Here is a 27,876-nt window from a genome sequence, read left to right on the forward strand (position 1 = left end):
GTCATTCTCTCTCTACTGCACACTTACACCCCACAGTTCGGTCTTCCCATGAGTGCTTGATTCGGTCGGTGTTCCCAAAAAGGTTTGCCATATCCTTTTCTCTCACTGACCTGGAGCTTTGTCAGTATTCATTTGCATATTGTGGACTGCTTAGGTTTAATGTCCTTGTGTATCATGTTTAGAGAAACAGATTACAAAATAATCCTTACTAGGACTCTATGCTGAATTGGATTTGCATCACACGATTCCTGCTTGAGATACAAAGTTCCTGAGAGGAAGATAAATAAACTGTACTCCACCCCATGCTTTCGAATGTCTGATGGATGAACTATTCTGTTGTTAGAGCTCTCAACAAAGAGAAAGGCTAAATTACAGAAAAAGAAGGAACACTGCTGCCTTGTACAGCACAACTGAACAGTTGTTTTAAAGTGATGCTATCTACAGTAAACTTAAATACATCAATTCAAACGTTTGGGCAGTGCCTTTGCATTAGCTAAAATCCACTTAGCTATGATGCAAACATTCTTGAAAAGACTTCAGCTCAAGGCTATTGATTCATTGGGGCATTTGTTATTTTCAGAGTTTTAATGCAGTATGTCCAATACAGCAATTGCATGTACTGAAGAGCCACTGGAAACTAGAGGATGAAGTAGCTGTACAATATTTACAAATCAGACTCTGCAAGAATATCCTCAGAGAGTTCAACTTATAGGAAAACTCAGCAGCAAACAGAAAAAAAATATGACATTAAATACTGATATTAAGGGTTTATCATCATTTTAACTCATACTTCCTTTAAGAAAGCAGTACTTCATTCTTTTTGTATTCTTCTTCATTAAGGGAATTAATCCCAATCATTCATTATCTCCTGAAGAACAAACAGAAACATCATGATTTGGTTTTAAATATATTATCGTCCTGCTTTTTTCTGATGCAGATAGAAAGAAAAGACATTCACACTGTCTTTTTAAACCTCACTTTCATCTCACTAAACCATTCGTTTTAGCTTAGCTTTGCATACGGGCCATTTGGTTTTACACCTATAAAACATTTTTCAAAAATGTGAACTGCAAACAATTCCATCTGAGAAAAGTACATTTAAAAAATGGATTTGTGTAAATTATACAAACCACATTAAATACATATTTTACTTACATACTTACATAAAAGACAGCTTGCACATATATATCCATGCTGTGTAAGTCCTGACAAAAGTCAGCTTTGTAGTTCTAATCAAATAATCTTTCATTGACTTTTGGGGAAATCCATTGCTTTCCAATAGTTCACTAGCCTTCATAAATTGGTACAATAGTTGGACACAGCAATAAAGCAAATACTTACAATGGTAACCTTCCCTTTAAAAAAAAATAGGGGCCACTCTCGTTGCATTTCTGGCGTCCAGTTTCTGATTGCTTTGTTTCACACATTCTGAACACCTCCACCTACTTAATGCTGCAGGTGGATGTTTGTTTTTGGAGGCAGAGGTTGTGATCGTCCTTTAGGTCTTTGCACTAAGAGTAAGCAGTTCCATGAAAGAACTGAAGAGGCTCTCAAGCCAGCCTTGGTTCGCCATACACTGCTGCACCACCTCCTCCTGGCCAGGGTCCTCCGCTGCCTGCTCTATATTGTCTGTCTAGTCAGAAAACAACAGTTATGTTACAGTATCATGGCTAATGATAATGTCTATACAGTGTGTGTGTTCACACTTATACATCAGTGTTGTCACTCTGTAGTTCCAAAGAAGCTACAAAGGACTGGGGAGCTTTTAAATTTATGCGGTTAGTAAGTAAGTCAAATTTATTTATATAGCACTTTTCACAGATAAAGATCACAAAGTGCTCAACAGTCAAATCAGAAATACAAATAATAATATAACACAATGATCAAATTAAATAAACGTTTGTTTGTATAGAAATGTCTTCAGCTGCTTTTTAAGAGTCAACGGAGTCTGGACAGTGTAAAGACAATGGAAGAGAGCTTGGTGCCTGAAAGCCCCGATCCCCATGTGCACGTGGGACCAACAGGAACTTCAGTAACTTTGTTAAACCAGCCATATAGGTGGTTTATGTTATATCATTTATTGTATCCCTAATATAATACACACTGGGTATTATAGCAAAAGTGCAGCAAAATCCTTACCTCCTTCTTGCAATGCAGGAAGGTGTGATATTTGTAGTGGTGAAGAGAATGATACAGACTGTATATCCGGCAAATGTCAATCGAAAGTTTCATATCCTGAAAATGGTGATAGAAAAAGAATTGAGTTTCTTTCTACTAAAGTCTTTCATCTTAGTAATTACAGTATTATTTGAAAAAGTACAACTAATGATCAAAGCAACACAAGATTATTATTAGATATTATTATTAGACTCAATTGGCTTCTCTCAAAATGTAAAAGAACCCACCCACCACTTTAATCACACTCTAGATCTTGTTTTAACATATGGCATAGAAACTGAACATTTAACAGTGTTTCCTGAAAACCCTCTCCTGTCTGATCATTTCCTGATAACATTTACATTTACAATAATTGATTACACAGCGGTGGAGAGTAGACTTTATCACAGTAGATGTCTTTCTGAAAGCGCTGTAACTAAGTTTAAGAATATAATCCACCCACTGTTATCATCTTCAATGCCCTGTACCAACACAGAGCAGAGCAGCTACCTGAACGCTACCCCAACAGAGGTCGATTATCTTGTTAATAATTTCACCTCCTCACTACGTACGACTCTGGATACTGTAGCTCCTGTGAAAACTAAGGTCTCTAATCAGAAGTACCTGACTCCCTAAAAACTCCCTGAAAAGCCTTCAGTTAATCCAAAATGCTGCAGCAAGAGTCCTGACAGGGACTAGAAAGAGAGAGCAGATTTCTCCTGTTTTGGCTTCCTGTTAAATCCAGGATTCAAAATCCTGCTCCTCACATACAAGGTCTTAAATAATCAGGCCCCATCTTATCTTAATGACCTTGTAGTACCATATCACCCTATTAGAGCACTTCGCTCTCGCTCTGCAGGCCTACTTGTTGTTCCTAGAGTATTTAAAAGTAGAATGGGAGGCAGAGCCTTCAGTTTTCAGGCTCCTCTTCTGTGGAACCAGCTTCCAGTTTGGATTCAGGAGACAGACACTATCTCTACTTTCAAGATTAGGCTTCAAACTTTCCTTTTTGCTAAAGCATATAGTTAGGGCTGGACCAGGTGACCCTGAATCCTCCCTTAGTTATGCTGCAATAGACGTAGGCTGCCGGGGGATTCCCATGATGCATTGGGTTTTTCCCTTCCAGTCACCTTTCTCACTCACTATGTGTTAACAGACCTCTCTGCATTGAATCATATCTGTTATTAACCTCTGTCTCTCTTCCACAGCATGTCTTTATCCTGTCTTCCTTCTCTCACCCCAACCAATCACAGCAGATGGCCCCGCCCCTCCCTGAGCCTGGTTCTGCTGGAGGTTTCTTCCTGTTAAAAGGGAGTTTTTCCTTCCCACTGTCGCCAAAGTGCTTGCTCATAGGGGGTCATATGATTGTTGGGTTTTTCTCTGTATGTATGCTTGTAGGGTCTACCAGAGGTGGGACCAAGTCATTGTTTTGCAAGTCTCAAGTAAGTCTCAAGTCTTTATCCTCAAGTCTCAAGTCAAGTCTCAAGTAATGTCAGGCAAGTCAGAGTCGAGTCTCAAGTCACTGGTGTAAAAGTCCGAGTCAAGTCACAAGTCTGAAACTTTGAATTTCAAGTCCTTTCGAGTCTTTAAAAAAAAAACAACGAAAAAATAATGTTGCAGTTATGCTAAATGTAAATATTAGACCATGTAATTTTTTAATCTGTGTTTTTCTCAACACATGACAAAATAGTGAACTTAGAAAATATACACAAATTGTGAAATTGCACCTCTTTAGAATGCAGCTCAATTAAACCTAGCTCCAAGAATAATTTTCACCGACAGTTCTGAGATAAGCTGCATGTTATTCTTGGATGCGGTTGTAGGACCGGCTTTAAAATCGCATGACAAAAATATCATACATATTAAAAAAAACTGAATCACCAACGTAGCCTGGAAAACATTTGCTAGTTAGATGAAGTCAGCTATCTCATCTTAGCATATTTATATGCATATTTATAATCATACGGTTCTTGGAGTGAGTGCACACACTCATGAAGTTTAGTAACTTCTGGTCACTGCAACAAGCCCAGGTACAGTTTACCGACGGATGGGTGCAGGACCTTGAAATGCACCGTGTAGAACGAAAGACCATCGTACGTATCATAAGTTTACCAGTCTCACAAATCGTCCTCATAAATACACATTCCTTAACCGTTTATTAATAGGACCTTTGAGCTCAAGGGTAATTAATTAGTAGTGGAAATAATTTCTGGTAGCATCACAGAAATGTAGCAGTGACAATAATACTGTATGCTGTAATCGTACTGGGCAATTAGTGATACAAAAAACCTGTTTTATCCTGTGAATAAAAGTATATGTTTTTGTCAATGTACCATAATAACAGAAGCGAAACGCAATATTGTGTCAGGACAATTCACTATTTATGCACAATAAACAAAGGAGCATAGCGCGACAATTTCTGTTCAGCGCCAGACTTGCTTGTAACCTATATCACCAATTATGTTATGAAAATGACGTATTAAGTACTAAAAGACACTGACCTTTGTGTAAATGCTTGGAGCAGACTAACCTGTGAGCTGGAGAGTTCTGGGACGTTATATTTGATCTTTGAATGGCTGCAATCCAGACCATCCGTCGCGTCTTTGTTACTTTGGAAACACGGCTCGAACAATTTCTCTTCAACGACGTAATCCGATAACAACCGATCTCTTTACCCGTCGGCTTCCTGTGGCTGTCATGCGACCGGCTATTGCAGTTAATAATACAACGGCTTCTTGACATTTTTGTGTTTCTTTTTATCGCTGTATAACTGATTTTAATTGAAAGCCTGCGTGCGCTAGTACCACTTGCCACGAGTTCCCAGAATCCTTTGCGGTTCTACCCGTGAATGACGTCACATTTTCAATCTCTATATAATATGCATGTTAAATTTTATATTTGGGGTGAAATATCAAGTCTTTTCAAGTAAACCGGTTCAAGTCCAATTCAAGTCCCAAGTCATTGGTGTAAAAGTCCAAGTCAAGTCACAAGTCTTAGAACATTTTTTCAAGTCAAGTCTAAAGTCATAAAATTAATGACTCGAGTCTGACTCGAGTCCAAGTCATGTGACTCGAGTCCACACCTCTGGGGTCTACTGTACAATATAAAGCGCCTTGAGGCGACTATTGTTTTGATTTGGAGCTGTATAAATAAAATTGAATTGAACTGAACTGAATTAAAGAAAGTTGTACACATAGTAGGTAACCTAAGTATTTAACAAAACTGTGATGTTTCTTAACCCTTGAGGTGATGTTGTGTTTAATTCAATTCAATTCAGTTTTATTTATATTGCACCAAAGAAATAAAACTCAAGGTGAAACTCAAGGTGCTTTATAATGTAAGGTAAACAGCCCATAATACCACAGACAAAACCCCAACAATTGTATGAACTCCTGTAGACAAGCACTTTGGTGACAGTGGGAAGAAAAATCCCTTTTAGCAGAAAGAAACCTCCGGCAAAACCAGGCTCAGGGAGGGAGAGCTACCGCTACCAGCTGAGGGTGAGGGGAGGAAGACAGGACACAAGATTCATGTTTCCTTTTTACAAAAAATGTAACAGTTTCTTTCATTAAAATTAAAAAAAGGTCCCTCTGGTGATGGTGAAGGGTTTTATAGTTAACAAAAACTAAACCTAAACGTGTTAAACTATTTATTTAGTTAAAATAAAAATAAAACCTATAATTTTTAAAATAGATTTAAACTAACAAAAAATGTTTGTGAAAAAGTCAATAGAAATATCCTTAGTGTCTACAAAAGGTTATATGCTTTTCTTTTACTGATTGTAATTGTACTGACTGTACTGAACTGTGTGGATTTTTCTAAATCTTGCCTCTGACATATGCCCTGCACATAATAATTATTAAAAAGATTCAGACTAACTGGTGTGATGATGTACTCATGTAGTGTGCAAAAGTTTTGAGTCCATTATTTCTTTATCGTTAGGAAAATGGGAAATGCATTATATAAGGTAAAACCAGAGTTTGTACAATTCTAAAGAGCTTGACAGTCTGTAAATATTTGGTTATGACCACCTTTATTCTTCAACACAGCCTCACAACACAACTCTCTCAGGCAAGCTACCCTGTATTTCTTTTAAGTCGTCTTCAGGAATGATTCTCCAGGCTTCTTGAAGGACCTTCAAAGTTCTTCTTTGGATGTTGGTTGCGTTTTGTTCAGGTCTCTTTCAAGACCATTACACACTGCCTCAGTAATGTTGAAGTCACTGTCATGCTGAAAAATAAAGCTGTTGCCAATAAGTTGCATTCCAGATGGTAATGTATGGTGGATGAAAATCTGACTGTAGGTTTATGGTTTCATTATTTCGTCAATTTTGACAAGATCCCCCAAACCACTGGCTTAAATCCCTTTTTATACTTGAATGATCCATAGGTCAGTGTTCCACAACCAAAAAAATATTTCCTCTAAAAATGGACTAAAAATTAGTGAAAAAGCAGCCAAGGTCAAAAGAAAAACTTTGAAAAACCTTCAGAGCGATTAGACAGCTGTTGGATAACAACAAATTGCCTTTCAGCTTGTAACACCAGGCACAGGGTATTGACTACATAAATGTGCAGCGTCATAGCTTTTTCTCACCTGCTGCTTAGGAATGCTCCTCTTGATTTGGTTGAGAGTCTTGCGGTTGTAGCCCTCCCCACCAAGGTGAACTTTGACAACTCCAGATTCCACAGGATCTGCTGTCATTTTGGGGAATATATGTAAAGCCTCCTGGATGATGAAAGTAAATTGGCGTCATGAGACAAAGGTCACGTTTAGCTTAAGGCCACAAAGAATCAGATTTCTGCAAAGAAATGTTTTCAGTTAACAAAAATGTATCTGGTTTAACACTTAGACTATGGGGAATCATCTTCAACAAATCTCTGAAACAAAGTGATTTAAGAAGTGCCAAACAAAACCAAAACAGAAGAATATGAAGCTTTACCTGGTGCTGAGCACTCATGTTGACTCTCCTCAACAACTTCTTCTTCTGTTCACTGAGCATACTATCAATTTTCCTCATGGGCGGGAGGTATAATTCATCTGATGTGTTAAAGTAGTAGAACACTCATTTACTTTTAAACCTTACATTTTAATTCATGTCACTGCAATTTTCAAAAGACTCTTGAAATGATGCCAAGTAATTTAATTAGTAGTTTTCCATACTGGGTACACTAAAAATAACAATAAAGATGGAGCATGCTGTCTTTGTCTTAGCAACTTATTTGCACCATTTTATCTTTAATTATTAAAAGGTCTTAAAATTCTTGAAATCATTTGCATGGGTCAGCAGTTCATCCCTATCATAACCACCAAGACCTCGGACAGTCTGAGGACGTGGTTAAATAGAGTCATTCCATCTATTTAAGGGAAACAAAACTGAACATAATGCATACGAGATGAAGGCCTATCAAAATAAAACAGGAAGTAACTAACACTAGGACTAGGACTAAGATATACTGACTTGACATAATTAAACATGGAAACCAGATGAAAATGGAGAAAGGACAAAGGAGACCACACAGACACGGGGACATAAATGGGACATAAATGGGACATAATGGGGAGACAGAAAGGAATCACAAAACAAGATAATTTAGAATACAAAAAGAGAATAATACATCACAATGGAAAATAACAACCTACTAACATTACCAAATAAAAAGGCTTAACACAAGAGTTCTGAAAAAAGGAGCCAAACCCCACAAAAAACTCAAAATACCCAGGACAATGACGGGTTATTGTTTGTTTTACTCTATCCCTCATTTCAGTTATGCACTGTAAAATATAATATTGTGTTTAATTAAAAATATCAAGTAGACTGAGCTCAATTTTTATCAATTTGTTATTAGAACTCAGTTTAAACTCCTAGGACCTGCGTCCACATATGTGGACATCACATTTTCGGTTGTCTAGACCAAAATACTACATTTTGCTCTACAAGGGCCTGATCCACTTACGAGGACATTATACTGCCACTGTTCTATCGAAATTTTAAACAAATATCCTCATATGTCAATCTCATTTTTCTCAGGAACAAAAATTAGGTAAAAAAAAAAATCTGGTAATTCTTTGTTTTTACATTCATCAGGTGCCAATCAGCCCAAATAGCAAAGAAAGCATGCTGTGGAAGAGTTCGGGTCTTAGGAGGTTAAGTAAGTTACCAGTACTTTTTATTCAAAAAGCTGATAAACTAAGTTTATTTGAGTTGTCTTAAATTAGGAAAACTAAGTAAGCAGGAAATGTTGCTTCTCAGTGAGGAAGAATAAAACGATATGGTTTGAAAATGCCATGTCGTCCCTCACACAGCTCAGTCCACATGTTCATGATGCCTGCTTTTTTTCTGGAATATGTTGAGCAAACCTGGAGAAGCTTCAGCTCAAGAGATCATTGTTGTCATTGCTGTGATTCTTTACGTGATACTCTGACTTGGTGAGTAAATGTTTACTCTTATTCAAACTGTTTTTGTGGCTTCTCTCAGTTTAGCACCAGGTTTATGAACTTGCTAGCTAACTGGTGTTAGCCTAGCATTGCTGCTGCCTCTGGGCTCATGTTACTTAAAAATTAACCCCACAGCTTTAAAAATGTTATATGAAAAGCTCTCTGTGAAATTTTCTGTTGACTGTTTGAAACAGAAACGTGAGCAGCTACTTGATAAGATAGGGTGACCATATTTTTTTAATGGTGAAATTAAAAAATGTGATATAGGCTTTTACAAGTCAACAGGGGCAAAAAAATAACATAAAAACCTCTGGAATTAAATAATGGTACAGAAATAAGGCCTCATCTGTATAAGAAAGATTACCAGTACCGGGACGGTACGAGGGAAAGTTTTTTGCAGTTTGTCTGCAAAGCTGCAGTTGTGCTTTGGCATCTTTTAAACACCACTAGGCACTGCTGCATGCTGTCTCTCCCGTCTGTGAGCACAGAACAACAACTCACAAAGCAGCAGCTCAGGGATGGAGTCACACATATGGGTCCTCTGTAGGAAAAGCCGGACATTTTCATTCATCTTGAAAATCCCCCTGAATGCCCCAGACAGAACATGATCTTTTCCTGTCTTCTCTTATTAGACTTGAGATATGACTGCACTATGCTGTTGCTGACGACCCCAGTAAATTCTACAAGACATGCTGTGTAAGTAAATACAAACACTGAGAGTTTGGTCTGCATTTATTCAAAGATCATATCCCATAGACTTAGTTTAGAGGGACCACACTGTCTGCACTGTATATAGTGAAGTCTGCAAGTTTTTGAACAGTGCAATTTGTTTTGTGCCCAAATTATTTTCCAGATCATCAGAATGAAAGTTATTGGCCATGTTTGCAGAGCCCTTTTTAAAAATATGCTTTCATAACATTAATGTGTGTGGGGTGGTGGTCACGGCTATCCAGACTGACAGGTGGGACACTGAATGCCAGCTCTCCGGTGGGGACGGAGCCTGAGGTTGTCTAAATTGGGGTCTATTCTATAGTAAATGAAGAAAAAATGTTTTAAGAAAGCAAATATGTTGGTGTTCTAAAAAATATGTTTGTTTGCTTGCAGGACACCAGGAGAGATGAGTCCTCCGTCAAAGATTGTCAGTGAAGATGGTCGCCTGCAGGTTCAAGCTCATTGCATCTCCAACCCACATCCACTGCCACTGTACTGAAGGGAAGTTAAAGACTTTCTTCTGCACCTACATTTGGATCACCTCGATCCATGATAGTCATTCAGGCAGTGATGCCTGGACTGGAAACAAGCCATCCTTAAAATATTAGAATATACCAGCTCCTGTGTTGGAATGAAAAACAAATGTGTTGTTTAAACTACAGACAATAAATACATTTTATATTGATTATATCAGTAAGGTAACTTTCAAAACAAAGTTGTGGTAGGCCTAAACTTAGTTTCAGAATAATTAAATCTGAGACTTTGTTTCATTGTAAGATTATAACAATGATGGTAATATAACTGTTTGTTGTTCAGCAGAACAGTGTCCAGCATGCTGGCTCATATACCTTTTTACATTTGAAAATAAAAGTTGGGCTGATTTTAACACCATCACAAGAAGTGATGTTAAATGTTAATTATTCTTTTGAATCATACTTGCATTCAGCGTTATATTAATATAAGTGTTGTACTAGAGATGTCAAATATGATAAAACATAATGCAGGGCTCTAGAGTGCGACCAATTTGTTCGCAAATGCGACCAAATTTTTCAATGGTGCGACTAAAAAAAACCCTAGGTCACACCGGTGCGACCAACTGTTTGAGTAAAAAAAGAAAAGTCTCCATGTGGTCAACAACAGACACACATTATGCCTCTATCGTGATCTAAACCAATCAGAGATAGTCAGGAACGGGACCTCTCTGATTGGCTGTGGTCCTGTTGAAAGTGCAGGTGGATAGAGAGAGGTGGGTAGCTTAAATAAAGCAGTAAAGCTCAAAAACTATTTCAACAACCACCAAACAGTAAATGAGAGCAGGTAAACGGATTCCACACAAAGACGTAAACACAGAGCGGACCTGACGCATCAGAGTCAGTGAGCTGTCGGCTTTCTCACCCGACGGCCCGTACACGGACACGCCGTCGGGGCTGAAAGCCGACAGCTCACTGATTCTGATGCGTTGGCGGGTCCGTGGTTTGTGTTTACGCCTTTTTTTGTGCTGGATTCTGAGCTGCAGGTTTTATCTCTCTCCAACCAAAATTCACTGAACCAGCAGCAAAACAAGATCCAAACTACAATTCACATTTGATAAATGTCGTCAGGAATTCCCTCCGACTTTTGCTGTTTTGCTTCCACCACAATAAAAATCACACTTCATGCACAGCTCTCTCTCTCTCTGTACTTCAAGAACAGTTTCCCGTCTCAAATCTCAATTTTTGCATTATTCATTCACTTATTACCCTACCAGTCTACCGTCGTTTACAGCACAGTCTGCTGCTGTCTTTCTTTTTTCTTTTTTTTTTAGCTTAAATGACCTCAGACAAGAATATACTGAAGAAATGTATACTTTTTAAAATTGTGCAAAATTGCAGAATATTTTTAGGGTTATCTGCTACAAAAAGGCAAGCCAGTAAAATCTGCTTCATGTTTTTCTGTTTATCCTCAGTTACTTTGACACAAAGGCCTCTGCTGTGATGCTCACACCTCTGATAAAGTCTCACATGTATAAGTACTGATAAATGATCAGAAGCAAAATTGAATCAAACCGGGACCTTGTGAATCGGAATCAGATGGATTATAGAAATCAGTGATGATACCAAGCCCTAGTGAGTAGCCTAGGCCTGACAGAATGGATGTAGCTGTGGGTAATGAGAAAAGATGAAAAGAACGATTGATAACTTTTTTGTTAAGTTAAGGCCTGATCCGTCAGAAATTCATAGCCAGCTCTGATACAGAGCCATCAATCTCTGAGCGCTGAAAAAGCAGCAGTGTATCCAGAAAACACAATATATGCTGCGATAAATGCACTGCTCAAGAGTCCCCTCTAACACTGCCTTTCTGTGGCAGGCAGCAGCAAACAGGTCGTCAGAGGAGGTCAAGATGATGATTAAGTTTAGCATTGTCTCGCTCTGCGGTAGAGTATCACTTCCTGATCTGCCATGGCTGACGGCCTGGGGGTCAAGGTCCACCGAAACACAGCATTCCACCCGCAAGCTAATGGGATGTGCGAGCGGTTTCACCGGTCACTCAAGGCCACACTCCGGCTTCCTTAACAGGTGACGACTGGGTCGACCGTCTTCCTTGGGTTTTGCTGGGATTGCGTAGCGCGGTTAACGAAGACCTCGGGGAATTCTTAACTGAGACATTTTGGACTTTGGCAGGAGGTTGTCTCTGTTGACAGACTTAAGCCAGCACATGTTCTGCAAGATGATCAGGTGGTCCCGGCCCAGGCCCCTCTCCACGGCCGCCCACCTGCCACCGGGCTGATGGATTCTGCCTTTTCCCCTAGGAGCGCCCCACAACCAATGGAGCCCGAGTTGTCTGCAGCTTTTTCTGACCGCCAGTGCCAGCCTTGCTCCCGGGCTGGGTTTCCCTCAGCCAGTTCCCCACCCCCCCGGTTCAGCCGTTCAGGCCGTTTGCTTAAAGGGACTAGTTCTGCTGGTTGTTAGGGCATGTGTGGTGGACCACTAGAGGGCTCCACTCACACCCAGTGTTGAGGAAGTGTGTGTTGCTGTGTTTTGTGGCGCGATGTGTTCAGTTGATGTTGGAGAGGAATAAAGAAGGAGTGAGAATTAAGAGCTCTGTGTCGTATATGCTTACCTCCACAACATGACTTAATAATTGATCAACAAATCGATTTACTCTGCCTTACAGAAACCTGGTTGCAGCAGGATGATTATGTTAGTTTAAATGAATCAACACCCCCGAGTCATTCTAACTACCAGAAACCTCGAAGCACAGGCCGGGGGGGAGGTGTGGCAGCAATTTTTCACACCAGCCTATTAATTAACCAAAGACCCAGACAGACTTTTAATTCATTTGAAAGCCTGATGCTTAGCCTTGTCCACCCCAGCTGTGAAAATCAGAAACCAGTCTTACTTGTTATCATCTATCGTCCACCTGGGCCTTACACAGAGTTTCTGTCTGATTTCTCAGACTTTTTATCTGATTTAGTTCTGAGCTCAGATAAAATAATTATTGTGGGTGATTTTAACATCCATGTAGATGCTAAAAATGACAGCCTCAACATGGCATTTAATCTGTTATTAGACTCAATTGGCTTCTCTCAAAATGTAAAAGAACCCACCCACCACTTTAATCACACTCTAGATCTTGTTTTAACATATGGCATAGAAACTGAACATTTAACAGTGTTTCCTGAAAACCCTCTCCTGTCTGATCATTTCCTGATAACATTTACATTTACAATAATTGATTACACAGCGGTGGAGAGTAGACTTTATCACAGTAGATGTCTTTCTGAAAGCGCTGTAACTAAGTTTAAGAATATAATCCACCCACTGTTATCATCTTCAATGCCCTGTACCAACACAGAGCAGAGCAGCTATCTGAACGCTACTCCAACAGAGGTCAATTATCTTGTTAATAATTTCACCTCCTCACTACGTACGACTCTGGACACTGTAGCTCCTGTGAAAGCAGATGACTCGTAAGCTGGAGAGGATCATCAATTTAGCCTGGAGAAATAGTTTGTTGCGTTATAAGAAAGCCCTCCACAAAGCCAGAACATCTTACTATTCATCACTGATTGAAGAAAATAAGAACAACCCCAGGTTTCTCTTCAGCTCTGTAGCCAGGCTGACAAACAGTCAGAGCTCTGTTGAGCCAACCATCCCTTTAACGTTAACTAGTAATGACTTCATGAACTTCTTCACAAATAACATTTTAATCATTAGAGAAAAAAATTACCAGTAATCATCCCACAGATGTAATATTATCTACAGCTACTCTTAGTACCATTGATGTTAAGTTAGACTCTTTTTCTCCAATTGATCTTTCTGAGTTTTGGAATGGTTAAAAAGCTATGTAGGGAATAGGCAACAATATGTACAATCAGAATCAGAATCAGAATCAGAAACTTTATTGTCATTGTCATGAGAACAACGAAAATAAATGAATATAAATCTAATTTGATGGATATAGCTTGTGGAGTACCTCAAGGTTCAGTACTGGGTCCAAAAATGTTTATTATGTACTTAAATGATATCTGCAGAGTATCGGAGATTTTAAAGTTTGTAATATTTGCAGATGTTCAGGTGTGGAGTTGCCACAGGTTTTGGGGATGATCACACAGGAATTAACGATATTAAAGAAGTGGTTTGATATAAATAAATTATCATTGAATCTAGATAAAACCAAATTTATGTTGTTTGGAAACCAAAAGAAAAACATCCAAGTAGAAATATGTGTTGACAATGTATATTTAGAAAGAGTAAATGAAATAAAATTTCTTGGGGTGATCATTGACCACAAGCTCTGTTGGAAGCCACACATTACTTATGTTCGGGGGAAATTGGCACGGGGCATTGCCGTCCTGGGGAAAGCAAAGCATATGTTGGATCAGAAAGCACTGCACATTTTATACTGTGCTTTACTACTGCCATATATGAGCTACTGTGTAGAGGTCTGGGGAAACACATACAAAAGTAACACACAAACAATAACTATAATACAGAAAAGGGCCATTAGATTAATAAATAATGTAGGGTACAGGGACCATACAAATGCACTCTTTGTCAAAATGCAAGCTATTAAATTCCAAGACTTGGTGAAGCTTAAAACAGCACAAATAATGTATAAAGTAAGAAATAAATTGCTTCCCAAAGAAATCTGTAAATTGTTCATAGAAAGAGAAGGTGGGTATAACTTAAGAGGGAAATGGAATTTAAAAATACAAAGTGCTAGAACAACTTTAAGAACTATGTCTATCTCAATTGCAGGAGTTAAATTATGGAACAGTCTAACAGAAGAAATAAAAGACAGTCAAAACATAAAACAGTTTAAAGTAAAATATAAAATCCTAATTTTAAATAAGTATAAGAATGAAGAAAACGGGGTTAACCCAGGACGGTAATGTTGCTGGTAATGGTGTTGCGGTTCTTTTTTGTTTTTTTGTTTTGTTTTGGTTTGTTGTTTTTCCATAACTTGTGTATCTGCAAATATACACATTCTGTATTTTTCATATGAAAGAAACTATACTGTGGTGGGGCTTGCTAATTTCTTGTTTTTGATTTATGTATGTTATGTTTTGTTTTACTTCATATGTTTCATATGTTGTTTGTTTAATTTAAGACAAAAAAAAATTTAATGAATGAGAGGTAAAACTTGAGGGGGTAGGGACAAATAAGTAAATACTTCAGCCTACTCCTTTTCAAACAAATAATGGAATGATATTTTGTAATGATTGTGAAGGCACATGTTTGAAATGTTTGAAATAAAAATGAACTGAACTGAACTGAACTGAACTGAGTTAACTTCAATAATTACTTCCTCCAAACCATCAACATGTCTTTTAGACCCCATTCCTACAAAACTGCTCAAAGAAGTCCTGCCATTAATTAATTCTTCGATCTTAAATATGATCAACCTATCTCTAATGATCGGCTATGTACCACAGGCCTTCAAGCTAGCTGTAGTTAAACCTTTACTCAAAAAGCATCTCTAGACCCAGCAGTCTTAGCTAATTATAGGCCAATCTCCAACCTTCCTTTATATCAAACATCCTTGAAAGAGTAGTTGTCAAACAGCTAACAGATCATCTGCAGAGGTTTATTTGAAGAGTTTCAGTCAGGTTTCAGAGCTCATCACAGCACAGAAACAGCTTTAGTGAAGGTTACAAATGATCTTCTTATGGCCTCTGACAGTGGACTCATCTCTGTGCTTGTCCTGCTAGACCTCAGTGCAGCGTTCGATACTGTCGACCATAATATCCTATTAGAGCGATTAGAACATGCTGTAGGTATTACAGGTACTGTGCTGCAGTGGTTTGTATCATATCTATCTAATAGACTCCAGTTTGTGCATGGAAATGGAGAGTCCTCTTCACACACTGAGGTTAATTATGGAGTTCCACAGGGTTCAGTGCTAGGACCAATTCTGTTTACATTATACATGCTTCCCTTAGGCAGCATCATTAGAAGACATAGCATACATTTTCACTGCTATGCAGATGACACCCAGCTCTATCTGTCCATGAAGCCAGATAACACACACCAATGAGTTAAAGTGCAGGAATGTCTTAAAGACATAAAGACCTGGATGGCCGCTAACTTTCTGCTTCTTAACTCAGATCAAACTGAGGTTATTGTACTCGGCCCTGAAAATCTTAGAAATATGGTATCCAGGGGCGGATCTAGAAGGGTGGCATGGGGTAGCAAGTACCACCCTAAAATGATCCCTTGCCACCCCAGTTTTGCATATGACAGTGTTGTTTATTAAAATAAGATAGCATTAAGAGTTTGAGCGTAGTTACTGTCAACAGTGAATATAAATACTAAAACTGAATATATTGGATAGTGTCTCCCCCTCCACCATTAACAAATGGTTCAGCCCATAGCAGGACCGGCTTTTTTCTTATTTTCAGTAGCAAGCGATGCTTATGATTGTGCCAGAGCACATTCTGAACAACACCATGGGAATTTCGCTTTTTACACAGGTGGGTGGATGTTACACTCTGGAAATGGAAGGAAGGTGAGTGCTATTAACCCTCTGTGGTCCACAGACACGCTGCACCTCCAAATCACATGACTGATGTAAGCTGATACAGCAACAAGCTGCAGCCACGCTGAGTCTCTGTTTCAGCCACATTGAAAATTCAGACTTCAAAGTTTTTAAATTTTAATTACAGGCCAGTAAATCCAGAGTTATGATCATATATATAAGCCACACTTTTTTCTAAATACTGTCGTCACGTTTTTGTGTGGGTGTGTTTTAAGCGTTTTCTAAGGACAGCGCGAAAACAGTAAAGAAAGAAAAAAAGCCACCTCTTTCCTATCGGTGGAAAAATGCACCATGTCGACCAATTAAAAAAAAACAGTCAACACGTAGGATTTGGTTGTTTAGGAAGAGGGAAAAGGACGGTAACGGCAGTGAGAGAGAGCGAGCGAGTGAGAGAGAGAGAGTTTAGATGTGGGAGATTTGTGACGTTTAGTGTGGAGTGTTTACTTAGTGTTTTGTGTTGTTGTTCTGTTGTGTATTCGTTTTGTTTTGTGTGTCAGTGAGGGCACTAATGAATGTCACAGAGGCACATTTGTAAGCACTGTCACTAAGTAGAAAACCAGTGATACACCTGCTGTTGTCAGGCCTGCAGGTTTGTCCCTGTGCTCTTCTGTCTGTTGGTGGACAAACTTGTTTTTTTACTGGCACACATCATTTGTAGGGCATCTTATTGCAACACCTGATTGTTCTCTTATTTTAATTTTCGTAATATGTTTAAATGGTTGTAGAAAATGAAAGAAACGGCAGGTGTATTGGCTGCATTTTTAGATAAATAGTTGTTTATGTTTACAAAATGTACAATTTATATTTGCATTTCAAGTTATAAAAATTTACTGTTTTTTTTTTTTTTTTACAGTAAAAAAATACTAGTAGGATTTTAAGTTCTTTGTGTGGTTTCAGATCAGTAACACTAATGCAGTATGTCAGTGAAAAAACAACTAAATTCAGTTGAGCTGAAAAGATACCAAACAAGGCAACGGGGGAAAAAATAAAATGAAACAATCTGAGGGTGAAATACAAACGTAAACTCAAAAGGAGTCAAAAGTGGCCGGTTGTATTTCAGACCTCAGAGGGTTAATCCAACAAATCATGAAAAATTAGGTTTAAATTTTTGTTCATGACAGTGCAGATTTCTGACATTTTGTGTAATTTAAGCTGTAACAATGTGATTGTTTTCTAACAGTGTGAAACATAAGTTAGACTTGTGTTTGTAAATGAACCGCCCCATGTTGTGTAGCTTTCTGGATTTTATAATTGTTGTGCTAAATATTTATTTATTATACAGGCTATACAGTACATAACATCAAAACTCACATGTTTTATGTAACTAAAGTGTGTAATTATGTGGGCTACAGACAATAATTAAGTTCTAGACTATATTTATATGAAAAACGTGTATACTTACTGCATTTGAATTATTCTAACCATATGTAACCACCTGCATATGTGTTTGGAAAAAAAAAGGCTTCGATTTTGCCACCCCATTTGATTTCTTTGCCACCCTCATGCCACCCTAAGAAAATTTCTCTAGATCCGCCCCTGATGGTATCTAAGCAGATTCTTACTCTGGATGGCATTACCTTGGCCTCCAGTAACGCTGTGAGGAACCTTGGAGTCATTTTTGACCAGGACATGTCCTTCAACGCACATATTAAACAAATATGTAAGACTGCGTTCTTCCATTTGCGCAACATCTCTAAAGTTAGAAATATCCTGTCTCAGAGTGACGCTGAAAAACTAGTTCATGCATTTATTACTTCCAGGCTGGACGACTGTAATTCATTATTATCAGGAAGTCCTAAAAACTCCCTGAAAAGCCTTCAGCTGATCCAAAATGCTGCAGCAAGAGTCCTGACAGGGACTAGAAAGAGAGAGCAGATTTCTCCTGTTTTGGCTTCCTGTTAAATCCAGAATTCAAAATCTTGCTCCTCACATACAAGGTCTTAAATAATCAGGCCCCATCTTATCTTAATGACCTTGTAGTACCATATCACCCTATTAGAGCACTTCGCTCTCGCTCTGCAGGCCTACTTGTTGTTCCTAGAGTATTTAAAAGTAGAATGGGAGGCAGAGCCTTCAGTTTTCAGGCCCCTCTTCTGTGGAACCAGCTTCCAGTTTGGATTCAGGAGACAGACACTATCTCTACTTTTAAGATTAGGCTTCAAACTTTCCTTTTTGCTAAAGCATATAGTTAGGGCTGGACCAGGTGACCCTGAATCCTCCCTTAGTTATGCTGCAATAGACATAGGCTGCCGGGGGATTCCCATGATGCACTGAGTTTCTCCTTTCTAGTCTTGTTAGATTGTTAGTTAATCATTTACAAATGAATATTGTCTGTATGGACAGCAATTTTGCCCCCTTAAAAGTGCACATGTGAAACTGGTTTTAAGCGATGCTGTTGAAACATTTGGGTGCGCCTAACTTTTGTGCTGGTGCACCTAAGAAAAAAAGTTAGGCGCACCAGTGCAACTGTGGCAAAAAGTTAGTCTAGAGCCCTGTAATGTGATTTTTTTTTAAGTTACCACAAATTGTTATTTAATTTAGTTGAACTTGAAATGTTTGTCAGTGGGTAAACAATTAGTACTGCACAGTCAGAAACATCAAGTTATTCTTAGTACTGCATACTTGCAATGAATGAGTGGTCCTAACAGTCATAAGTAAGCTTTACTTAGTGTTTTTAAGGCAACGAGTTTGCATAGTTTTTTTGATTTCTGGGAACTAATTAGATTTTACAGGGTGATGCTGCCCTGTGTTCCCCATGCCTTGTTAAGTTTTCACATGTTAGTGTATCCATTCTTTCTTACTTCCTGTTTTATCAGTTAGTCTTGAGTGCACTGTCTTGTTGCAGCTCTGCTCCCCAGGTGATTCATCTCTGCTCCAGTCACCCTTCTGTATATTTATAGTTGCTGTCTTTCTCTTAGTCTTTGTCACATATTGTCAGCCCTGTGTTTTATGCTTTTTTTCCACCTTCTGTAGTTTCTCCAGGCTCTTGGATTTAGTTGCCCTTTTAATTGTTTTCCTTGGACTGTTCTGCACATACAACTTATAGGTACTCTTTAAGATTTATTTGAATTAATTTGATTGGGGATTGGTTAATTGGTAACTCTAAATTGCCCATAGGTGCAAATGTGAGTGTGAATGGTTGTCTGTCTCTATGTGTTAGCGCTGCAACAGACTGGCAACCTGTCCAAGGTGTACCCCGCCTCTTGCCCTAAGACAGCTGGGATAGGCTCCAACCCCAACCCCACCCCCGCGACCCTGACAAGGATAAGTGGAAGAGAATGGATGGGTGGATGGGTGGACAACACCGAAGAGAATGGGTCAACGTTCTTCTGTCAATAATATAGCAACTCCATCTACTTAGTTCAACGACTGTTTTTGCCATCAAATGCAAAATGAGCTAATATATTTCACCAAATACTAAAATGGCTCAGTTTAAACATTTGATTTGTGTTGAAATGCTGAATAAAAATGTGAAATTTCCAAATACTGCATTCTGTTTTTCTTTGCATATTACAAAAATTCTTGGAATCATACAGACAGACATGCATGCATTCTCCATTTTCTTGGAGAATGCTTTTCTCTGACTTAAGACTACAGTGTAGTTTGAACTGAGTGCTCACCATCTGTGTCCTCTAGGGCTTGAATCATATCAGGGTCAAGTGCTGTGCTGACCAACATCTCCACATAGCTCCTGAACATGTCCCTCATGGCTCGACTGTTCACTCCACCCCGTGCAGGCCCTAAAACACAAAACCAGCTGCACAGAGGCCTGGACACAGTAATCGTTGGTTGAAGGCAATGGGTTAAAAATAAATGTGTGCATCATATGCACTCAAAGAACAGCTGACCTTCATCATCACTGAGTAAGGAGTAGTCGGACTCAGATGAAGAGGACAGCACCGCCTTCAACCATTTCTTCCTTTTCTTGGGTGGAGGCTCAGCCTTGTCCTTTGAAGTCTTGGCTCTTCCCTGAAATGCCATCTTTATGTCTCCTCGGTTCTTCTCTTCTTTTGATGCCATTGTATAATCTCTGTTGACTTGCTCCATGTTCTCCTTTCTTTCTTTTTCCTGAGCTTTCTCCTTTTCTTTCGGCTCACCATGAGTCTCCATGTCCCTCTGCTGTCTGTCCTTCTGGTCTCTGTGCCTCTCTCCCCATTCCCTCTCCCTAAGTTTTTGTTCTCTCTCTCTCTCCTGTTTCTCCTTTTCTATCCTCTCCCTCTCTTTTTGTTCTCTCAGTGATCTTTCCTTTTCTTTCCATCCTCTCTCTTGGTTCATCCTTTCCCTCTGCTCCCTATCCTGTTTTTCCTTTTTCCTTTGCTGCCTCTCTTTAAGTTCCCTTTCTTTTTTCTCCTTCTCCCTTCTTTCACTCTCACTTTCCATTTTCACATCTCTGTGACCCCTCTCATTTTGTTCTCCACCATCTTTTTCTTTCTTGTGCCTCTCTTCTTCTTGTTCTTTGCGATCTCTCTCCTCCTTCCTTTCTCTTTCCTTATGTTCCGTTTCTACTTTTTTCCTTGTTTCTCTCTCTCTTCTTTCTCTTTCTCTCTGCTCCATTAGCTCTCTTTCATTCCGTCTCTCCTTGTGTCGACTATCTATTCGAGGTTGGCTCTGATTGTGAATGGTCAGCAGCTGTTTAGGTAGAGGCTGGCGTCTGTCAGTCAGTAGACATGAGGAGAGACACTAACTTAATTGGTGTTTGTCTTAAGCACAGGCACATGAAACATAGATTAATTAAAATGTTGAAATTAGTCACTGAATTGTTTTTGTGTGGTACAGTCTATGTGTGTTGAGAGTTCATCAACAAGTTTTATGGGAGGGGGGAGTTTGGGCCTGGTAATCCAGGGTAACCTTGATGCAGGCCAGTTCTGGTTACACTTTCCACTCAGTGTCTTTCTCTCGCCTTACCTCAGAGTCAGGCCAGCTCTGTGCCATGGCTTTCGTGAACACACTCTGACGTAATCTTTTTTGTTGACATTCTCCAAGAACTTCACATATAAACGCTGATAGTGCACTTTGGCATCACCAAAGTAACCCAAATACTGAGAGAACAGACAACAATTAATATGTCATAAAGAGATATATTTGTAAAAATTCTAATGTTGCAAAGAATATAATGATCCATTCTACAGAAAACTGCTTTAATGTTACGTTTTAATAGGCTGAGAAGAGAAAAACGTCAAGCATCAAAGAGACTGGCTCTGGGAACAATACCAGGTCTGTGTTGAACTGTTTTGAACCCAGAGCTGTCCACCAACAGTTCATGTCCTTAAACATAAACTACGTCTTTTTGAAAAACTCACGTTACTTGTTGCACAGAACTGCCTTTGACCATCTTTGATCTCTGGGCTGAATTTCTGGAGCAAAGCTTTTTGCACCCTCCAGATAGGTGGAGGCTCTCGGCCTGTCTGCAAGGCCATCTAGTGATACAGACAGACAGTCAGCATATATTATGGCTGGTAAGTTATCTATTCAGAACACATACTTCCTGAGGCCTGTGGCATGACTCACCTTAAGAGTACCAATGTCCTCAGTTCGCACCACAAACTCATCCCGCTCACGGAAGATTCCCTCACCTCCACTCTCACTGTCTTCTTCTTCACTCTCCCCAGCGATGGCAGCATCAGCCTGCTTCTTTGCCAGGTGAAGGGAGGTAAGACGCTGGGATTGTGGGGCCTCCTCTGGCGTTGGAGGTGATGGTGGGTGAGAGGACAATGAAGAGGGTGAGGAGGATAAAGTGGAAAAGTAAGGCAACCCAGCTTCAGGTTCCTGATCCTGATCAGAGGATGATGGGGGAGGTGTGGTGGATGGGGGCGGGGTCGATTGGCCGAAGGGAAGGTTGAACAGCGGTGACGATGGGATGACTGGTGGCGAGGTGGAGGGGGGTGGGGAGGTGGCTGCAGTTGAAGCCTGCTGGTAGGAGGATTGCTGCATATGCTGATCAGAAGAAAGATCACTTAGACTGACTTCTTCCTCATTCTGTTGGACTGGTGGTGGAGAAGGTACAGAGATTGACGGGGGAGGGAGAGGCGATGGTGATGAGTATGTGAGCGGTGAGGAGGAGATGAATGGTGATGGAGGTGCAGGAGCAGGCACACGTCCTGATGGTGAATCTGAAAGAAAAGGCACAGGGTGAGTTTATAATATTACTTGAAAAGACTTCGGGCATACCGGGCATTTGCTCGGTGGCCCGGTGACTTTTTTTTTTCTTTGTAACGGCATAAACAATGAAAGGTGGTGGATTGGCCAGATGCTGGTCGGTGTGTAAAAATAACTCAGTTGTTTGGTGGTGGCTGTGGCGGTGCTCAATAATAATAATAATGATGATGGATTGCATTTATATAGCGCTTTTCGGGGCCCTCAAAGCACTGTACAAATGCCACTATTCATTCACTCTCACATTCACACACTGGTAGAAGCAGCTACAGTTGTAGCCACAGCTGCCCTGGGGCAGACTGACAGAAGCGAGGCTGCCATATCAGATTCACTTCCTCAGATTCAGTAACATTAGCAAGTGGTGGAGGCCAGCAGGTGGATGAGAGAAAGGGGAGGCAGGAGGACAGACCCGAGGTGGCCAAGATGTCAGGTGAACTGAACTTCAGGTAAGAAGTTATGACCTGCAGTCTATCAGGTTCAGATATAAACCAAGTTTAGGTGGAGTTTATTTTTGTTGTGCTGACTTTTTACAGTCAGTTACAATAACTCGTACTGCGTGCTAGCTAGCATGACGGAGTTTCTATATAGCTGGGTGGGTGCTATGATGTTACTGATAGTGAACTTTATTTAATTAATAAGGTTAGTTAGTAGAGTTGCCAACCGTCCTGTAAAAAGACGGAATCGTCTCGTATTCAGAGAAAATATTACGCGTTTCGTGTTGAGGTGAAAAGGAACAGTTTGTCCCAGACTTCAGCTACAATGAAAAAGACACAAAGCTGGAGTTATTCTGTGTCTTTGCTGCACAGCTGCCTCTTCTTCTCTCATTCTCTCCCCCTCCCTCTCCTGTTTCTACTTCAATCATGAAACTGATCAATGATCAGCTGATCGTCTCTCTTGTTTGTTTATCGCCCACTTTGCGCCAGAAAGAGGAAACCAGCGGTTGTCGCACTAAACAACAGCAGCACGTTTAAGCTTGATCAGCTGTTGTTAGAATTTATTTAATATTAATTTCTAGTATCAGCTGATGTTTGCTGGAGCCACAGCTGTAAAGCTGCTGGTCATGATATCGGTTTAGATATGTGGTGAGAGGGAAACATGAGGATGAAACCAGGAGATGTCCTTACTGAATCATCAGAGCTGAGCAGGTGATGGAGAAACAGGTTTACCTTTTAGGTCACATGAATGAGTTGAAGTTATGAACTGTTTCTGAGAGACAAATAACACCAGGATCCTTTTCTAAGCAGCTGACAGCTGGTAACTGTGCAGGGGCGGGTCTAGCAAAGTGTTGCCAGGGGGGCAGGTAGGGCATTGACAGGGAGAGGGGGCACAAAGAAATACTTTTCTTTCTTATTCTCATTTAAAATGTCTCGCTTTTATTAAATAATTATCTAAATCTTACAACCAAAGTTTTTATCTGATGTAAAATGTATAGAAATCATACATATAACATCGAAGCAGCTGGAATCCACAGCTGTGCGTGTTCATGGAGCTGCATGTTCACCTGCTGGACGTCACTACCTGACAAGTTTAACTGTCTTCAGAACATTGCAGAGGCCTTATTGACAGTGTTTGGCTCTACATGTCTGTGTGAGCAGATTCTCTCATATGAGTCCTCAGGTAGCCTCTGAATGCTGAACACTGGGAGACCTGTGTCTCTGAGTGGGAGACCAGAGATCACATTAACATATGTCTCTGTATTAACAAACATGCCATATTGGCCCAGTTTATTATTCTTATCATTGTTGTGAGGAGACCATAAATAGCATTTACATTTTCTGTTGTACAGTTCATTTGCTGTTATGGATAAAAAGTGTCTTTTTCTTTGTTTCAAAATAGCTGATAACTATTCGCTGACAGCTGCCAACATCTGTCAACAAATATAATTCTATAAAGTTGTTCTATATAGTGTGTAACTGTTAATACAGAGCGTTATTACATTTATTGCTAATGCAATCATATGGCACACTGACTTCTGAGGAAATTTTAAATGGCACTCATTATCAGAAAGATTGCCGACCCCGGATCTAGAGAATTTTGTCGTGTCCAAATTCATGGGCTGCATCCTCCTGAGGACCCGGCCTTCGCGGTCTATGTGGGCCGGGTCCTCAGAAGGTCGGGTAGACCGGAAGCCTTCAGATTAGCGTCACCGCTGTCTCGGTGGACTTTAATAAGCTCAGCCGTCTGCTCCTTGCTATCTAAAATATAACAGGACACTGGAGTAAACTATCGACCATCTCACACTTCTGTTTCAGTTTTCTGTGTGACGTTTATTCAGCTGTGTGAAAACTATAACTTTAGTCTCAGCCAAACGGATTTACTCAGGAACAAATAAAACACGAAAAAGCCAAAAAATAACATTTTAGGTTATATAAGTGACTTACGTTTAACCTCATTAGTGAAAGACCGCGGTGATCTGAAAATGATGTGCAGGGAGTGTGCCATTCTCGGCAGCTGTAGTGACCCTCGACCTCCTGGTCAGCTATCGAGCTGGTGGGTAGCAGACGTCTCCGAAAACGTCGGAGCACTTTTGCAAATATGTGATGTCTTGATAAACCGAGCAGATATTTGGAGTTTACACGGCTACATGCTCGCCTGAAAATATCTTTAAAGTTTATTTTGTGACCCAGAAAGAATAATAAGAGTAATTTTAAAACTTAGTAGCGGCCGCCATTGTTGAAAACTGGAATTGGCTGAGCAGTGCTATGAATTCTGGGATATGGTGGGCCACGAAGGACACACCCGACCCATCCTTCAAATTCGGGGAAAAGGAGGACACATTAGTCGGCTGTATTTGGAAGAGTCTATGAATTTGGACGGCCTTGTGACATAATTGGTCTACAAATGCGGCCTCAGGAGGATGCAGCCCATGAATTTGGACACGACACATTTTTAGAAATTTGACAGTGGAGACAATGTTTTAACAGCGAGACACTAACATCTACAACCAAGCTGAAGTTACACATGTGTTAAATGGAGGCCATCTCACAGATGAGCACCACAGAACGTAACTACAAACTGAAGCTGTTAAAGAGGAAATAAGAGGACAAATATAAATACCATCATGGCCCTCCATAATCTGCGTGTCAGTTGCTGTATCCTCCCTCTCCTGCTTTTCCGCTGGTCCCTGCAACATATTGTGTGAATGCCTGATGTTTTCTTCTTTGCTTGCCATCTCCTCGCCTTCCTCCTTCTTGCTGTTTTCTTCTTCTCTTTCATGCTGAGATCCTACCCCCTCCATGTCCGACAGTGTGGAAATCATTTTTTGTTCCTCACGTGTGTTTTGTTTACTTTGTGTGTTATGCTGAGTGTGTGCAAGTGCCCCATCTTTTATGCTCTCCATACTAGGAATGAGGGGAGAATTGGTCTTGAGAGGCGGGCTGAGCGACGGCTCCTGTGGCGTGGGTGGAGAAAGCATGGGTTGTGCTTTGACTACTGCAGAAGCCACTGCAGCAGCCAGTGAGTGTGGAGTGTCATAGAGGGCAGAGATTGCAGATGAGATGCTCTTCTGCAAGTCCTGGTTCTTATTTACTGAATCCTCCTCATCAGAGGAGAAAGAGGGGAGAGTCTCCAGGTTTCTTTTCAGTTCATCATCCAGAGGTTTGCAGGGACTTTGGCAGCTATTGAGGGTTAGGTCTGGCCCTTCACCCGGGCTGCCATCGCTGAACTGTCCTGGAGGCTGCTGGGGAGAAGTTGGTGGTAGGGGAGGAGATGGTGAGGATAAGCATTTAATTCCTCCCCTCATAGAGGAACAGGTTTCTTGGTTGCCTCCATCATGTCTTGGTTCAAGGGCTGGCTGTACTTTACCTGTCTTCAGAAAATCCAAAAAAGAGGCCATGAAGCTTGGTTTGAAGTCCAAGACCTTCTCGTCAATCTGTAAAAAAGCAGAAGCTAATAACTGATGGTGTTATGACATAATAATTGCCAGCATTCACTTAGAAAGACTACAGTGGACATCTATTCAAAGGCTGTTTTCTTGTATTTGTGTCAGTGTGGATGGTATACTTGCACATAAACCACTACTTTGGACACTGATGTGTCCCTCCATACACATCAGTTGTTCACCTAAGTGGCTGCATTTTCAACTTGAGAGATTCTGCAGATCTTTGCTCCCCACTGCTGTCAGACTCCAGAACAAAGACTTTGCAGATGACCAAACACACACATCCACACATGTGAAATACAGTGCAATTTTACTTTTTTCTGACAACCTACTATTTAATTCAGTTGTATATAGTGTTTAATGCAGTTGTTTAAAATGTTTAATGCAGTTGTATATAGTATCCTATTCTTATTATCTTATCCAATTCCATTATTTTTCTTAATTTTTGCTACTGTAACTTTGCACTGTCCACTTTCTGCTGTGACACAACAAATTTCCCACGTGTGGGACTAATAAAGGTTATCTTATCTTATTTTAAGGTAAATGACAGATTTGTAATTTGATCCATAAAGTCCAAACCCTCCAAGTTTGCTATGATGTCATAAAACAGAGTATTTTGTGTCAAAGTTTACTTTCATGGGCAGAGCTGCGTAGGCCTCAGTGAGTGACTTTTACACAATATGCCCTTCAGCAAACAGTGAACCCACTCTGCAACTTCATATGCTTATCAAATATCTAGAAGAACATTTTACAAGCTAAGCTGTTGCAGGTGTGGCATCCCATTACTGTAGCACACTGCACTCTTTCGAACAATTCATTCTTTCACAACTGAAACAAACTGGCCAGGTAACTGACAACAGCTGAATTCAAATCATTGTATTGACCCGATACGTTTGTCCATGTATTGCGTATATAGCTCATAGCAAATAAAGAGACACCCTTTGTGCTGAATTTTTTACATGTGGACTAAACAACAATCTAACTTTTCCATTATAATAAAGTTTGTAAGAGCTGTGAAGGAGTTTTCCACTTTAGCAGTAAATACAGATCTTGGTAGTACAGCTTAACAGCCAGCAGATGGCACTAAGGTCTTGTGCTGAAAAATGCAGTAACTGGCAACAGCTGCCTTGGTGGCAGGCATCGCTCTCCTCTTCGTTTTGTAAGCCAGAAAAAGCTGGCTGTCAATCAGCCTCATCCACTTTCTTTCCAAATTATACAAATTAAAATAGAGTTGATGTTGTTGTTCTTTTGTTCCACTGCAGACTCTACCAGGGATCAGTGCCACATTATTTCACAGGTATTGTCTAAATGCCTATAACTACCTGATTTATGAAGAAATGCTTCTTCCAGAGGCTTGAATTTGAATAGATGACATATGAATTATATATGAAGCTCCTGGCTTTCCTCATTTATGCAATGGACTAAAGGAACTTACTGAATTTGAGAGTTTCTGCATAGCAGTCCAGGCTTCAGGATTCAGTGAATTGTCAGTTTCTTTCTTCCAACCATCCACCACCAGC

At 40.0% G+C, this 27,876-nt stretch overlaps 1 protein-coding gene across 6 annotated transcripts in view; it reads right to left on the reverse strand.

The window, feature by feature from the left end:
• Nucleotides 1-304: 304 nt before the first annotated feature.
• prr12b (proline rich 12b) overlaps nucleotides 305-27,876 on the reverse strand; it is a 62,382-nt gene continuing 34,810 nt past the window's right edge. For 2 of the 6 annotated variants that reach the window (XM_085269848.1, XM_085269847.1), the window contains exons 6-15: nucleotides 25,534-26,347; nucleotides 21,832-22,433; nucleotides 21,624-21,740; nucleotides 21,229-21,362; nucleotides 20,172-20,974; nucleotides 19,944-20,063; nucleotides 7,097-7,194; nucleotides 6,751-6,882; nucleotides 2,140-2,235; nucleotides 305-1,633 (exon numbers count right to left, since the gene is read on the reverse strand). In XM_085269848.1, coding sequence (XP_085125974.1) covers nucleotides 1,499-1,633; nucleotides 2,140-2,235; nucleotides 6,751-6,882; nucleotides 7,097-7,194; nucleotides 19,944-20,063; nucleotides 20,172-20,974; nucleotides 21,229-21,362; nucleotides 21,624-21,740; nucleotides 21,832-22,433; nucleotides 25,534-26,347 — 3,051 coding nt within the window. In that variant the 3' untranslated portion in view covers nucleotides 305-1,498. Of the gene's footprint in view, nucleotides 1,634-2,139; nucleotides 2,236-6,243; nucleotides 6,388-6,750; nucleotides 6,883-7,096; nucleotides 7,195-19,943; nucleotides 20,093-20,171; nucleotides 20,975-21,228; nucleotides 21,363-21,623; nucleotides 21,741-21,831; nucleotides 22,434-25,533; nucleotides 26,348-27,791; nucleotide 27,876 lie in introns of those variants that run through there. The other 4 variants (XM_085269852.1, XM_085269849.1, XM_085269850.1 and 1 more) reach the window with 4 other exon arrangements.

This window comes from Mchenga conophoros, linkage group LG4 (assembly GCF_057382185.1).
Source record: "Mchenga conophoros isolate Kocher_MC1m ecotype Shallow Benthic linkage group LG4, M_conophoros_male_GT1.1, whole genome shotgun sequence".
Lineage (NCBI taxonomy): Eukaryota > Metazoa > Chordata > Actinopteri > Cichliformes > Cichlidae > Mchenga > Mchenga conophoros.